This window comes from Megalobrama amblycephala, linkage group LG15 (assembly GCF_018812025.1).
Source record: "Megalobrama amblycephala isolate DHTTF-2021 linkage group LG15, ASM1881202v1, whole genome shotgun sequence".
Lineage (NCBI taxonomy): Eukaryota > Metazoa > Chordata > Actinopteri > Cypriniformes > Xenocyprididae > Megalobrama > Megalobrama amblycephala.
In genome coordinates, this window is record NC_063058.1 from 17,069,013 (window position 1) to 17,085,505 (window position 16,493).

The 16,493-nt window shown below is 34.3% G+C and overlaps 1 protein-coding gene across 2 annotated transcripts; it reads right to left on the reverse strand.

The window, feature by feature from the left end:
* Window positions 1-616: 616 nt before the first annotated feature.
* LOC125247834 (coiled-coil domain-containing protein 73-like) lies at window positions 617-16,091 on the reverse strand. 2 transcript variants are annotated; one of them, XM_048159340.1, is made up of 19 exons: window positions 16,011-16,091; window positions 14,322-14,377; window positions 14,087-14,224; window positions 10,507-10,578; window positions 10,294-10,365; window positions 9,244-9,279; window positions 9,022-9,096; window positions 8,068-8,106; window positions 7,474-7,609; window positions 7,043-7,122; window positions 6,781-6,909; window positions 6,648-6,707; window positions 4,639-4,743; window positions 3,826-3,936; window positions 3,601-3,717; window positions 3,278-3,431; window positions 1,835-3,097; window positions 1,626-1,744; window positions 617-1,056 (listed from the first exon to the last, which is right to left on the reverse strand). In XM_048159340.1, the coding sequence occupies exons 2-19, from the start codon at window positions 14,361-14,363 to the stop codon at window positions 790-792; spliced, it is 3,015 nt and encodes a 1,004-aa protein (XP_048015297.1). In that variant the 5' UTR covers window positions 14,364-14,377; window positions 16,011-16,091; the 3' UTR covers window positions 617-789. The 2 variants fall into 2 exon arrangements, with proteins under 2 accessions (XP_048015297.1, XP_048015298.1); XM_048159341.1 differs by lacking the exon at window positions 14,322-14,377 and having other exon boundaries at window positions 16,011-16,073.
* Window positions 16,092-16,493: the final 402 nt, after the last annotated feature.

Below are 16,493 nucleotides of genomic sequence, written 5' to 3' on the forward strand. Positions count from 1 at the left end.
CCTAAAATATAGCTTATTAAATATTACTGGATAGGCTAGTATAAGTAGCATTATAGCATAAACCAGTTTAATACTGTAAGATAAAACGCAAGAAAAAAATAAAGCTCTGCAGATGACACCTTCTATCATATTTCTTTTAAAATAAAAATAATTGCTTTAAAAACAGATTATGTGGATCAACCAAAGTATCCACTTTCATTGCAACCAGTGTCGCCATATGCAACACATTTTATTTCATTCATCTTATTGCCCTAACATGTGTCCACACAGTCCCCACAGCCTATTTACCAAGGACATAAACTTAATGGGAGACTCATTTGCATTTGTTAATTTGGCTTGATATGTGCTAATTGATTCTTCTTACTTGTGTATTTTAATTATCCTAAGTTATAGTTGGCCACAGTTTGTGTACCAAATGTAAATTAGCAATGTTTGGTCATTAAATGCCCTCTGAGGAATGAGCATGCTAGCCTGGGAGTAATGAGTGTTAATTAGCTCGTGCAGCATAATTAACAGGTTTTATGTGCAACACTTACCTTGTTTAGTGATGGGTTAACATGATGCAACTGATGCTTTTAAGAACACCTGAACCTTTTAAGAAAGTCCGCAAAAAACAAAGCTGCTTGAAATAATGAACATTTATTCAGATAAATTATTTGGAAATATATTAACAGTTAACAAAAATATCATTTTTACTGTATTTATTCAGATGGAGGGTAAGAAATATATCTAAGCAACATTTGAGTACAACAACAATACCAAGTTACCAATATGCCTTTCTAATGCATATCAATCAATTTTGCGTCTTTTTTGAGGGGTTAAACCTTCAGATGACATAAATTCCTCGATTTTTGCAATTTGGGCCATTATGTCAGATTGTTTCCATTCTTCTTTTCCTTCAGAGCTAGATGCTATAGGCCAGGTCTGTTTCTCCAGGCTCTGGAGTTTGGGAGGAGGAACTGTAGGAGTGCAGTCTTGTTGCAGCCCATTACCCACAGAAGAAGAGGCTGGACTGCCACTCAGAGTTGAGCTGTAGGAGATAAGAACTTGATTCTCCTGCGGGAAAATAAAGTGGGTCATAAAAGTGCTATAACACTCTACCTTTATTTAATTCTGATGGAAGTATTAATAGCAATGAATAGTGAAATCCACAAAATTTGGTCTACGGCCATCATGTTGAGTCATGCTCATGTACAAAACAAAAAACACGTACATTAAAAAAAACCTTTATTTTGCTTTTGGATCAAATGATAATTCTTGGAGGCAAAACTTGACTTAAAATTTTAAAAAGTAAAAACATCCATTTTGACTGATTTCATTTGAGTAGTCCAGCATAAAACATAGTAGAAACCAGATTTAACCATGTTACTGAAAACAAGACTTCAAAACGATCTCTGGTTTATTCTATATTAGCATCTTAGCTCCCTTTGGAGTTGGGCTGCATTTCTGTGATTTATACTTGGAGACTTTTGTCCTGCTGTTTTCTATCAACATTTAATTGAGAAAAATGCTGCCATTTCACCCTGCTGAAATACTTCTGGGAATGGAAGTTGTCTTTAGGCGCTCAGCGTGTGCTACAGCGTTAACTCACTAGATTCTAAGCTGGCCTGTGTTTGGAAACTTACTTTCTCCATTAACATTTCAGAAAAAGACTGCTTGACTGCATTCCACTCTCCTTGACAGTTGTTCTTTTGGTGGGGACGATTGCTTGGAGTTTCCAATCTGTCAGGAGTCTTCATTACGGCTGTGAATATAGGATTTGAATTTGAAATGTATTGTGGTCAGCTATCGACTCTTATTATTAAACATACTCTATTAACATTACAAGACATGCCTCTTTTTGCCAGTTTATCCTTCATAAATAGGGGAGCACAAAACGGAGAAACAAGTTCATGAAATCCAGAGGACCATAGCTCAGTTCTTGAGGGTGTTGGATGTGGCTTCTTTTTCCCTTTCATAAACGTGTCCCATGCAAAGGATGACTGATAACTTCTATTTTCAGAATGATTTGAAGTGTCTACCATTGAAATGCTCTTTTGATCAACATCTGATTGGACATTTGCTGTTGTAGACCCAGGAGAGGAAGGATCTTGGTCTGGGTTTGTGATCTTGGCTTCTTCAAAAGAAACACCCAGTTCAGTCTGTTGAGCTTTCAATGGTTGTGAAAGAAACGTCCCATCATCTTTTTGATCATTATTTTCTGATATGACCTCCACTGTGTCAAATGCTGTCACTGAAGTGGTCTGATCAACAAGAGGCAACTGTTTAGATTCCACTTCACTGACCACATTGTAGAGGCTTGTTTCAGTCGAGTGATCAGCTTGGGAAACCCGGCTTTGCGAAGGTTCACAGATCAATTCAGGTGGTGAGAACTGATCTTTGGACTCATCAAGGTGTGCATCTAAAGATGTTGTGGCACTTGCACTTTCATATGGGGTTTCAGGCTCCTCACAGAGAGTTTTGTGGCATGGACTTGGCTGGGTGGCAATCAAACCTCCTGTTATGTCCGTGTCTTGTGTGTTTGAATTTGCAGTTTTGTCTTCTGAAAGTCTCCCTGCAGATGTTTGACTTTCCTTTTGTGAAACACTGTGGAGAAATTCAGGTATGGCAGTCTGGTGGTCTTTGAATTCTTTGGACTGAGATGTAGCATATCCCTGGCTGTCCATGTGTTTATCTGATGTCTGGGATTCAGTCACTTCAGAAATACACAGATTCTGCTCCAGCGTTCTATCTTTCGGTTCCAAAGCCAAAGGGTCGCCGTCTATGGCATAAACAGACCTGGTTTCAGGCCCTGATAGCTCAGCAAGACGACTGTCTGTGTCACTTTGGGCTGGGTTTGAGGGGCATCCTTTATCAACTGCGTTGCAGACTGGCTCACTTTCACTGACACCCATTTTTGTTTCATCACACAACTTTGGCAGATGATTCGTCTTGGGATTAACATCCTCAGGTCTTGAGATGTTATCAGACCCATCTGTAGAAACCACTGGTGAGAGTACAGGTACTATTTTATCTGCCTGCATGAAAATGTCAAGTTCCTTGTTGCCATTTTGAGAGTGGCCATCTTTTCTAGCCTTCTGAGACTCAGTGCTTTCATCTGTGTGAGGAAATTAAATGAATGTATCATTATGAGAGAAAAATGAGAAGTACAGGTAAGCTTTCTTGATAAAGAGACTCCAGTAACCACCTCCCTGCACTTCACATCATTCTGTATAAAAATATTAGTTATAGTGGCGCCAAGCTTGGCTGGAGAAGACAACTTTGCATTCTTTCTTACCTGGAATGTCTTTATCAGGGTGACTTGTTGGTTCACGGTTATCATGAGGACTAATAAGACTGTCCTCAAGAGCTTTATGGAGACTGCTCACCTTCATAAGGTTAATCTCGTTAGATGTTGTACCAAGAGAATTTTCTTGATCTTTTAGGGCAATCTGTAATAAAAGATCACAGTCAGATTATAATTCAATCGCTTAACACATATATTGCCAAATGCCTCTTCAAAATGGAGAGGTTTAAGCCTATTTATCCATGTACAATACCTAATCTACATGCTTATTATATAATCGCTGGTTTTGAATTTATATGTAATAATCCTTTGACCTTATGAACTGCAGAAATAGACAGCTGTTTGTGCTCTTTCTGGAGTTGATTATATGCCTGTTTTACCACCATCAGCTCTTCTTGATCTGCCACCGCTGACATTTGCAATTGCAGAATCTGTGAGAACACCAATTTCAATATTTTTTTAAATTCCATTCAATTTTTTAAAAATTGCAATTAAAACATGTATATTTAGAGATAAGATTTTCTAGAACTTGCCGTCACCTCTTTTTCCCAAGCGAGTTTAGAATTTTGGTATTCATCTCTCAGGCGAGCAAAGCTGACATCTTTTTCTTTAGTCCTCTCTTGGTTCAATTCATGTTCTGTTTTAAGGATCTGCAATGAAATTAATCACCCAGAAAATTTTTAATGCAATAATAAATTTTTATGTGTTTGTTTAACCTGGACAGAAAATTCTAAACAGATGGAGAGGCCAATACAAATCAGTTGGCTTTTGTCATGTTAATAATGGTTTTAATCAGTGAATGACTAAGTGAATTAAATAGAGGAATAGGGGGAATAAAAGAGAAGGAGGCTGTAAACGGTCATTAAACACACTTACTATTATTGAGTTGCACTTTGTGTGTTGTAAATGTGCAAAAGAGATTTTCAGTTCACTCAATCAACTTTATGAGTACTAGGCGACCATTGTTTACTTCTGAATATTAATACCTTATTAAGATTATCATTTTAAGTATTTAAATTAAAATGGATTAAACAGATTTTGCATTTTTCCTCCCAAAAATATATATATTGCATACACTAAATGTGTTTATCTACTGAATACAGTTAATTTTATTTTTATTTAATTAATTAATTAGATTTATTTTATTATTTAATGAATACGTTAATGGTAATTTCCTGTTCCTTTAAGATGTGCACAGAGCAAATAGAACAAAAAATGTAGGCGTCTATGGGGGAAAAGAACTGTAATTTGTAAATAAAATAAAATAATAACATTTAAAAATAGTTGCAGATTTTGTGTTATTTAAGCTGAAGGTGACATTGCAGGTGGAGTTGGGTTTTGGGAAGCCCGACCTGATATTCCTCACGGAATGTGCGGATCTCCTGCTCTGCTCGGCTAAGAGCTTCCGTCTGTGTCTGTAGCAATCTCTGATTGTGGTGGAGGGATCTCAATACCTCCTGACACACACACACACACACACACACACACACAAACACCTTGTGTTAAATCCAGTTTTACTTCTGTTAAATGATACTTATTACAGACTTATTACACTTTTTCAAAACACCTCACACAGATCTCCTAACCAACTTTATTCTTGGCACAACAATTACTATCACATTCAAAATGCACTAAAACTACACTCTTAGCCCGGATTTTATATTTACTTAAAAATATAATTACAATATACTTAAAATATTTAAGTTTGGTTGCATTACTTATAAAATATAAGTATATTCTACTAATTTGTGGGTGTATTTGAATGTGTTAATAAATGTAAGTTAAATGCACTTAAATTATGAAGTTTTTCTCCTGACCACGCCTCCTACACACTGGTTTGCGGCAGGTAATGACGCCATTTTGTCATGGTGTGTGTGAATTCAAGAAGCTGTTGATGAGCAGTTGGAACATTTGTTTTGGCTGTTCTACAGACATTTTTTCCAAACATTTACCTTTTTATAGTTTTTCACTAAAGGAGAAAATCAAAATTTTTAAGTTACCATCATCGAGGTCAGGGTTTGTTTTAGATGAGCTCTTGACCCTTGACTTTTTAATATTAAATTTTGTTTGGGCAGTTTTAACTGCATTAAAACCAACCAGACAAGCAAAGTTAAAAGATGATCAGGTGGTGTTGGTTATGTTTTCACATAATCATTATTTGATCTGAATCACTGAACTCATTTAGAGCTCAATCTCTGAGTTAGATTTACATTATTGATTACAGCAGCACTGTGATTCTACAGCGAAAGATCAACTTTTACATTTTTTTTTTTTTTTTTTTCACAAAAAAAAAAAAATATATATTTTAGGCACTCACAGACATCAAGAATCAGCGTATGAATCTCAACAACGGTGACAAGCAACATATTCTGATAAACAGATCAACTCTGAACATTAGAAAACAAGCTACTAAAAAGTCACAGAAAAACAGCAAAATTTAAATAGTGAGAATAAAGAAAATTACTAAGACAATTCAGCTCATAATTTATTCATGCAGCAATGCATGATGGGAGGCATGGATGAATTTTGATTGGTGGCAAGTTAACTTGCTTAGTACATTGAACTTAAATATACTAGGTGTAATAACTACAAAGTAATTAATATTACAAAACATTTTAAGTTAAATGAACGTGAATTATTAAGTTAACATTACTTAATTTTTTTAGGGCAACCAGTTTCCTCAAATTTTTTAAGTAAATTCAACTTAAATGTTCTATTCCATTCCATTATGGGCTTAAGTACATTGAACGTAATCCACTTCACTTATTCAGCTAATGCTTCATTACTTAAAAATTTTAAGGCAACGAGTTACCTCAGTTTTTTTAAGTAGATTCTACTTATCCGGGTTTACAGTGTACCAAAACACTTCATACATGTCTCAAATCAAGTCATTCTTCCATAACACTAGCAAAGGTTTTCACCCAACAAACACAGTCACTCATAAAACAACTTAAAAACACGTTTTCTTTTGTAAATTTCTTTACAAAACAAGAATGACAGTTCTCTATTGTTTATAATTCACTGCAGTATGTTACATTGACCATGTTTACAGTAGTTTAAAAAATTATTCCTAAGTTGCCCCCTTTTGTATAGATGAAATGTGATGAAGTGATGAAATTGAAAGACTAACACCTGTGTAGATGTCCAGCTACATCTAATTGGTATGAATGTATTTCAATTTTTACATTCTGAATATGTTTCACTATGGTATTAGGGTAGAAATGTAGCAAATTGCCCACCAAGTATCGAGCAAACTCAACTATCAAGAAATGTGTCCTGGCGAATGTAAAAAAAAAAAAAAAAATCCTGTAAAAACTGTAAATAGCACACATAAAGGTCCAGAATTTTCTGAGGAGCTTACCTGCTTCTCTGCCCTTTCTGTGGTAGTTTCATTTCTCAGTTTTTTGTTAAGTTCTGTTTCCTAAAAAAAGATATTACATTTAAAAACATCCTGATATCACTTTTTATGATTAACAAATGTGAAGAGATTCTACCACTAAGAGTCTCTGCTGAAGTTGTTGAAGCTCTTGTTCTTTTAGGACATTCTGTAAACGTTCCTCTCCAGGTCTGCAGACCGATGACACTTTGAACGTAACCAGCTCTTTGTTGAGTCTCTCCAAATCCTAAATATGAAGTAAAAAAGAGGCAACAATTTGTGATGCAGTGATGTAGCACTTCTTCTAACTTCAAAGGAAATCGATTTGCAAACCAATAGGAGCTTCATCAGCAGTACAAGTATTTATTTTATTTTTTTACCTCTTTCAAGGCTTTAATCGTAGATTCTTGTTTTTCATTGATGGATGTGAGCTTTTTATTAATTCGCATGGCCTCTTCAACTTCAAAAAAAAAAAAAAAAAGATTGGCATCGCTACACAGGCTTTCATTTAGCATTCACCTACAAAGGCCAAATAATTCACGTTCACAGAATGACAAATCAATTCATTGATGCAAAGCAAAGAGGAGTTTTTTTAACGTCAAATCTGTCCAGAGTGAATAAAGAAAGATTATGAATACCAGAATACATACAAGCCCAATGTTTTTAGCAGTGACTCTATCAATGCTTTGCTTAAGTAGTGATAATAGAGTTTGAAGGCAAAAGATAACCAGATTTAACTCTACGTAAACTGAAGTTTTATTTTAATTGAATGTTTCACTAGGACGATGTTTCTCAGTTATGACAGTCATACCATTTTGTTCAAGTTTTTCATGGGCCTGTTTGACCATGGCACACTGTCTGGAAATGGCGGCGAAACGTCTCTCCACCTCTCCCAGCTGATTCAGGTGGCTATCTTTCGTTTGTGTCTGCAGCTGCAACTTTTGCTCCTGTAAAGTTTAAAAACACATTGTCCTCCCTTCGAAGAGGAATATCCCCATTCGGTAATAACAGTTCTTCTTCTCGGCAAGGGCAGACCGTGAATATATTCTGCATCGGAGAGTTTGAAGACCTTTGTTTAACATCTCGGCTGAGTGCTCCTTTCTGCTAGATAAGGAGTCAACTTCCAAACATGCCTGAGGGGCTTTTATGTGAAGCGCAGCCCGTTACTGTTTGATTGTCTGTATCAAACTGATTCCCCTCTCCGCCATTGAAAGGTTAAACAGAGCGAGGCTCTGATATAAAATATTTTAATAGTGGTATTTTCACAGCGGCGCTGGCGGTTCACGTGTCACGCCCTCCCTATCCGTTACTCCTGATGATCCGCTCTCCCTCTCAGTTCCTCCTCTTTAATTCTTCCCACTCCCACTTGCCTCTGTCAACAATTTATATAATTGGAAATCCTTACCAGCTCGCTTAATTTCTTCTCCAAACTGTACCTGAGCAACTGCAAGACAGTAGTAAAGGAAAAAGAAAGTGGTTTCAGTGGGTTTGTTTAGCTCTAGAAGAGCACCAAAAGACCTTTTTAAAGCAGATTTTTTTTAAATTGTCATTTTCATTATTATTATTTTAATACTATATTAAATCACGTGAATAAAAATGAAAACAAAAAGACACATTAATAAGAGCAAAGACTAGAATAATCGAGAATAGCCTGTTACTTATTATTAATAGTGCTGTCAAACGATTAATAGCGATTAATCACATCCAAAATAAAAGTTTGTTTACATAATATGTGTACTGTGTATTTATTATGTATATATAAATACACCAACATAATTATATGTATATTTATATATAATTTACATTATATATACATATTTTATATATAAATATAATATATTTTTGTTAAATACATACAAGCATTTGTGTGTATTTAAATAAAAAATACATAGTACATACATATATTATGTAAACAAACTTTTATTTTGGATGCAATTAATCATTTGACAGCACTCATTATTAGTATAACATTATACTACTTGTATTGTTTTTTACCTCAGACTATTTCAATAATTTAACAACTTCTCTAATTCTGTAAATCATGTCAAGACGCAGCGTTCAAGAATTCATCACAATACGTATCAAATTGCTCAGATTACCATTAGCAAATAAAAGGGTAACAAGGGCCTTTATTGGCTATACGGTTGAAGCGAGGGTGTGATGAACCGTAGGAGAAAGCATACATCAACCATGTGGCATCATTTATCTGACAACACCAAATAGACCTACACAAACCCCCACTCAAAGGGTCAGCGATGAGATGGATTTTCCCACTGTTTTAGGTATATGTCCCTAAAGCAAGGTACAGAAGGTCTTGTCATGTAAAGGTGTACGTTGTTATTGTATTGATTATGTGTACCTGCAGCAGTTTTAGTTCTTCCTTGAGGCTGATGATCTCTTTGTCTTTCAGTTCAGCAGCCAGCTGGTTTTTACCCTTTAAGAGGTCATTAATATTTAGCCAAGTGATGATTAATTCATATTTTAATTATTTTTTTAACAGTTACTATTAAAGAAGAAATAAAAATATTGATAAAAACATAAATCAGTACACAGATTAAAATGGAAATATAAAGTGACCAACCTTTTCTCCCTCAAGTCTTCGGATTTGGGCCTGAAACTTTAAATTAGACATTTATATATTTATATATATTAGATATTTAATATTATATACATAAATATGGGTCATTGACGAGTAAGGTTTTTAAAAGTGTGAAAAAACCTAAATGAGATATAATTCATTTTTTAATGTTTTATTGAGTGTTAACAATGAGATTATGTGGTTTTTATAATCAATTAACACTGCTTTTCCAATTTTTTACAAGAAAAAAAGTCATTCAGTTTAACCAAAATTTCGGTTTTACCGAATGACGCAATTTTCAAACAATGCTAACAGGCTGATATCTAGCTAGCTAGCAAAGGACAATCAAACATTTTATATTTAGTACAAGTTTTTAAAATATTACAACATTTTCCATGTTTTATAGCGGTTGAACTGAATGACCTGATGTTTCGGGACATGCGTATGAGCAAGTGAAAACATGAATTTTTCAAATAGTTAAAAGAGAGTTTGTTACTTTGCTTCATGACCATGTTGTTCTTTGCACATGTCTGACTGTTGTCACATCCTGTCACATGATATTGAACACATGACTCTATCCAAAATGGTCCCTTTATATTGGTTACTCCGAATGACATCAATGAAATTCATTTTTCTAGACATTCTTTCTCATAACAAAGCAACGACTTCTACACATAATTTTAATACCATAATTTTAATAATGCACTATGTTGATATATGATGTTATAAAATCATGCCAGAATAAAAAATATATACATTTATTACATTTTAAGACAATTTAATCACAAATGAAATGGCTGTATTGGCCTTAAACCGAATGACCTTTTGACACTTCAAAATCTTTAAAATACCTTTTTATGTAGAACAATATAATTCAAACTTTTTGGATTCAATAAAAGAGATCTAGTTGTACTACCTTACATACTTTGGATGTCATATCTTTGTTTTTTATTATTATTAAGGCCTTTGGACAAAAAAACAAAAACAAACACCCGTCACGTCATTGACCCATATATAAAATCTTGCATACATAGATTGAGTGTGATGTCATACCTGTTTTTTTACAGCAGCAAGTGACTCTGAATTTTCGTTTGACATTTTAGAAATCTGACTTTGTAAGGACTCCTGCAAAAACATAAGAATAAACTGTTAATATTGAGAAACTTTAGCAATATAAATATTTTTTTTCTATAAATGCTCAGTCAGTTCTTAAAATCTTTGGAAGTTAATGGAAAAACAACAGTATTTTTATCATTCCTAACAAACCTTTTGCCATTCTAACTCCTGCTTCTCCACCACAAGTTTACAAATCTGCTCCTCATGTCTTGTTTCAGCATCCTGTATCCAAAATGTCGACAAAACACCATTTTTCATCATCAACAATGAATAAATTCATAAGAAAGCAATGGGTTATATTTTACGCAGGTATCTGAACATTAGAGAGGACATTTTAGCATATAAAGCCATCACTGTCATCTAGGACTGCAGGTTTAAGTCAATGGTTTTTATGTGCATGTAGGAGTTTATTTATATTTTCCTAATAAAGCGTGCTACTTGCAAAGCTGTTAACGTTTCGTAGAAGGTCAATAAATTCAATAAATGGGGTTTGCAGGTAAAAAAAAAGGAGCACTAAAATTGGTGGGTCAAGCGAAACTTTCAGGACAGAGACTGATGGCATTTGTGATTAGATGCATTAAATCTAATTAAACAGTGACATATGTAATGCATCAGGACAATTCACTTTCAGCATCTGAACGAATTTCCTGTGTCTCGCAAAACGACTGACAACATCCCAAGCTAATACAGTCATTTTAATGGAACACACTTTGCACTCTCTTAAAAGAACAAGAAGTGACTGCATTCAGCTGAGCGTGTTTGTCTGGCAGGAAATCCTCCATCTTAACCCCGGCCCTATAAACCAGAGAACTACAAAGTGTTAGTTTAATGGCATGCCTGAGGATCACATTGATTTAATGCCTTTGTTCCTCACCAACATCATAATAACAGTAAAACATGAGAGGTACAATTGTTTATTTTTGCTCGTACAACCTTTAAACATGTCCAGCGTCGGGTTTTAAGTGCTTTGCTTGAGGGTACCAGTCATGCAAGCAAATATGTGAATTTGTCAGGTCCTGCTGCATGACCCCATTCTAATGTAAGTGTAACTTGTGCTGGCTTATGTCCAGATAGACAGAAAGTGCTGCTCGCTTTTAGTTCTTCTGAACGCTCATGGCACTCCTCCTCCCACAAAATTACATTCTTCAGTTCCTCACAAGAACCCTGATGTCATTCGGATACTAATAGACTGACATTACTAATACACTGAGATGTCATTTAGCAGCCTTTTAGGAGGCTGATATTTGTTTAAGATTGCACAAGCTCAATAAGTATGTGCATGTCTTAGGTTAAGACTATTACGAACATTTCTCAGCCAAGAGAAAAATTAGTATGTAAATTACGTAATGTGATTAGTTTCTGCGTGATCTGATGCTTACAAAATGACTCTTTCTGATTTCTGAGTTGAATAAGCTAATTTAGATGTTGCCATATGAATCTTATAAAAAAGGTTTCACTGCTTTCTGTCATAGTAGTTGCACAATTCAAATGGTAATATTTGGAAGACCTGCTGAGAGGAAAAACATCAGTGTTGAGGGTAACGCATTACAAGTAATTTGAGGTAAGTAATCAGATTACTTGTTTCAAGTAACTAGTAAAGTAACACATTACTTTTTAAATTCACAACAAAATATCTGAGTTACTTTTTCAAATAAGTAACGCAAGTTACTTTTTCACATTTAATGACCGACAGCTCTCCTGTCCCCATGTTGAGAGAAATAGGGTAAGTGCAGAGGTATTGTGTGCGTAAACATGCAAACTAACTAATTCGAAAACAAACTAATTCAACCATACTAATAAGCAAATTGATAGATTTAGAGATAAGAGTGTTGAACTTTCTTCTCCTGTATCCTTTTCTTCTTTAATCGCATGGCAGCACAGCTGAAAGGTTTGTTTGAGCTGCGCCCTCTACTGTACAGGCGTAAATGTGCATTTCCTTCAGCCTGAGGCTTATTCATTTCACTTTTGGGCCTTAAAGGGTTAATTCACCCGAAAATGAAAATTTTGTCATTTATTACTCACCCTTATGTCGTTCCACACCTGTAAGACCTTCGTTAATCTTCGGAACACATATTAAGATATTTTAATTGAAATCCGATGGCTCCGTGAGGCCTCCATAGGGAGCAATGACACTTCCACTGTCAAGATCCATAAAGGTACTAAAAACATATTTAAATCAGTTCATGTGAGTACAGTGGTTCAATATTAATATTATAAAGCAACGAGAATATTTTGGTGCGCCAAAAAACAAACAAAATTATGACTTATTTAGTGATGGCCGATATCAAAACACTGGTTCAGGAAGCATCAGAGCACAAATGAATCAGTGTATCGAATCATGATTCCGATCGCGTGTCAAACTGCCAACGGCTGAAATCACGTGACTTTGGCGCTCCGAACAACAGATTCGATACGCTGATTCATTTATGATCCGATGCTTCATGAAGCAGTGTTTTGAAATCGGTCATCACTATAAAAGTCGTTATTTAGTTTTTTTTTGGCGCTCCAAAACTATTCTCGTCGCTTTATAATATTAATATTGAACCACTGTACTCACATGAACTGATTTAAATATGTTTTTAGTACCTTTGTGGATCTTGAGAGAGGAAGTGTCATTGCTCCCTATGGAGGCCTCACGGAGTCATCGGATTTCAACTAAAATATCTTAATTTGTGTTCTGAAGATTAACGAAGGTCTTAGGGTGTGGAACGGCATGAGGGTGAGTAATAAATGACAGAATTTTCATTTTTGGGTGAACTAACCCTTTAACATTTGCCAAAAATATAACTTTTTTGTTGTTACTAAAAAAAAAAAAAAAAAGCAAGCCCAGTCCAGGTGAGAAAAAGTAATGCAAAAGTTAATGTAATGCATTAAAAGTAATGTAATAATGCATAAAAATTTGCTTTGGTTGAATCAAGAATCAGAGTGGAATATTAATTCAATCAAATCGCAAGGAAATTAGACGAATTTGAGTTCAAATGGTGTGTAATTTGTGCTCTATTGTCACTTTATGAAGATGGGACTATATTAAATATAATATATAAATATATATTTAACTAGCGATGTCTGGAGGTCAATTTTAATATTTTTATGATTTTGAGATTTTTTTTTGTTGTATTTTGGAGCACGTTGTAGCATTGCATGTGTAGAGTATATTGTATTTTAGTGTTTTAGTACATGTTTAAATAAAGAGTTTTAAAAAATATTTTTGTAAATACTGAAGAAAAAAATGGTGCAGAAACAATTTTCACTGAGAAATTAATAGAAAAATTCACAATTATTTACAAAGAAATGGCAAGTAAAACATTTAATTAAACATGATATTTTGAGTATTTTCTTGTAAAGTGTACTCCTATAATCTTTGTTTTATTTACAACTTCAAAAAATCTTTTTTACAGTTTAACTAAATAAATAATGAAATAAATAGTAAGAAGGTAAATAAGACATATTGTATAAATATAAAAAAATAAAAATCTGATAAATAATAAGTAAACAAACATGCAGTAGTTATTTCTGCCTGATCTGATGCTTAAAATATTTTCCTAACTGTAATACTTAATTAAAACATATTATTTAATTGCTTTCTATCATAGTTATTGCATTAATTTAAATGTTAATATTGTTGCTAATCAAATAAATATTATATATATAGTTCCTAACATTGATTTCTCTAGCAAAACTGCCAAATTTTATATCATCAGAAAACAGAGGCAAAAGTAAGAGACCATACCCTGTGAATATGCAACTCCTCAACCGCCTCCAGGAGACTTGTTTTAAATTCCAGTACTTGCACTGAGATGGTACGGCCATCATTCTCTATGGCAATGTTTGGGGTCTTCGCTTGACCGAGAGCACCTTTATCTTCCATCTACAGACAAAAAACAGCAGGAGTGTGTGTAAATCTTGATGTTTTATTTGTGTATAATTTAAAACACATCAGTCAGCTTTGGAATATGTCCACTTACCAAGGAGAAAAGCTCTGTTCCAGACTCTACACTCAACTCCATTGAAAATAAAGCACCTAAACAGAACCTACAGATCAAATCTAGTGTTTTTGCTTCATAAAACAGCAACACTATGACTAAATACACCAGTGTTTAATGAGTAACAAAATAAAAATGATCAAAACTAACAAATAATACAGTATCTTAGCTCAATTGTTGGCTGTTTGCACTGCATGACTCTTAACAGGGATCATTCAATCAGAATTTAGAGCTGGAACTATTGCTTTTATAGTGCAGCATATGACAAAAACGACTGTCACTACATAAATTTTGCCTCATAAGAATATATAAAGCGCTGCTATAGACAAAGTTCATGCCGTTGCATCAAAATAAGCTTTTTAAATCCCATCTCGAACCTATCAAGGTGAAAATGGCGCCATGGTAAGAGTGTAGGCTAATAGGGGTCAGGGCCATAACACCGGATGGACAGATGGCGCTGTCATTCAGAAGGAATTATATAAGATATTTAATTTGATCTGTGCTTGGTCCACTGTATCGCCATCATCATGACTGACTTGGAAAGTGGGAGGGCTTCATACTGCCTGGTGTTTTAATAGAAGAAAAGCTTTCGTCCATTTAGTCGCTGCTGATATATCAATCTTGTGCAGGAATTAAATGATCCTGTTAGAATTTGCTACTATCACAAATGACCTGGAGGGCCAATGTCTTTATTCGCTTCCTCCGCTGATTCACCTCAGCAGATATTAAACAACTTTATAAGCCATGAAAGGCAAAATTAAAAGGACACCATCCATAAAATGGGATAATTCCCTGTCTGCAGTGTGATGTCCATATTACTGTGTGTAAACTGAGTCACATAGCCACTGATCTGTAAATGTGAATAGCAGTGGTCAGGACTTCAGGTGAAAATCTGCAGCAGTCAGATTTAACCTTTGACCTCAGCTGATCAAACTTACAAGAGAGAGAAATCTGGATTTAATGTCTGAGAAGACTTTTAACCCCAAAATAAACCTAGCGCAAATAGTTATTAAGCAATATTCTGTCATGGTAAACAAAACAAAAATTGGTTTCCAGTGTGGGGCAAATTGATATTATTAATTCACTACAGTAAATTAAAAAACAGATTTTCTAGATAATATTTTTAATAAGATATTTTTTTAATTTCTACCGTGGTAACTAGCATTTCAGCATAACGGCAAATTATTGTTATAGGCTGAATAGACTATAAACATGACTTTTATACCTATTTTTGAAATGCTAAATACCATATTTGTGCACTTTACAAATGTTTTGGTAAGCTAAGCACAAGCTAAACTATCAAAACATGTATTTATTAGATATTTCTCCTCATAAGTGACTAAACAGTTAATGACAAGAGCTGAAAATAGTTAAAAGAAAATTAAAGGTTGTTTAATAAGCACATTAAGCATAAATTTATCAAATTAATACTTTCAACAGACTTCGACGACTCCGTTTTAGCCGCACTGACTGGATTTGATGTGGTTGCGGTCTAGTCAGGGATGGCTATGGTTACGCTATATCGTACCAAAGAGTAATAAATCATGGGATTTCTGTGTACTTTCCTCTCAGATATCATCACTGAAGATGTTTAACAGCAAATACTGCTGATCCGTTATTTTTCAGAATTGTTTTAAATCACTTCACGCTGTGTTCACCCTTTCGCCCTACCTGTGTCATGTCTTCATCAATTCAGGCGGTAAGAAACGTTGCCTTTGCTGCCACCTAGTGTTCAGTGTGTAACGGAGGTAGAAAGAGCAGATCTCCCATTGACTTGTATACATCATTTTTGTTGAAACTTTTGTATTAGCATATTTTTAGTTTACGGCATGGCATAATAAAAAAGCGGGGGAAAAAAATTCTGTACTTTTTTTTAAATGTGTAATATTTAAATATCTTAATTTGAGTTGGATTCAATATAGAAATACTAGAAGAAAACTAAATAATAATAATATTATAAAATAATTTATTCATTTTTTATTTTTTTATGAATATTGGTAATCAAGTCGTGTAAGCAAGTGTATCTTTTTTATTTTTATTTTTTATTAGGAGTGCAAAACATACAACATAGGGTGAACACAAAACACAACAACAAATCACAAAAACAACAATAAAACAGCAATGATAGTAACAGCAATGAAAAGTAAGCAAAAA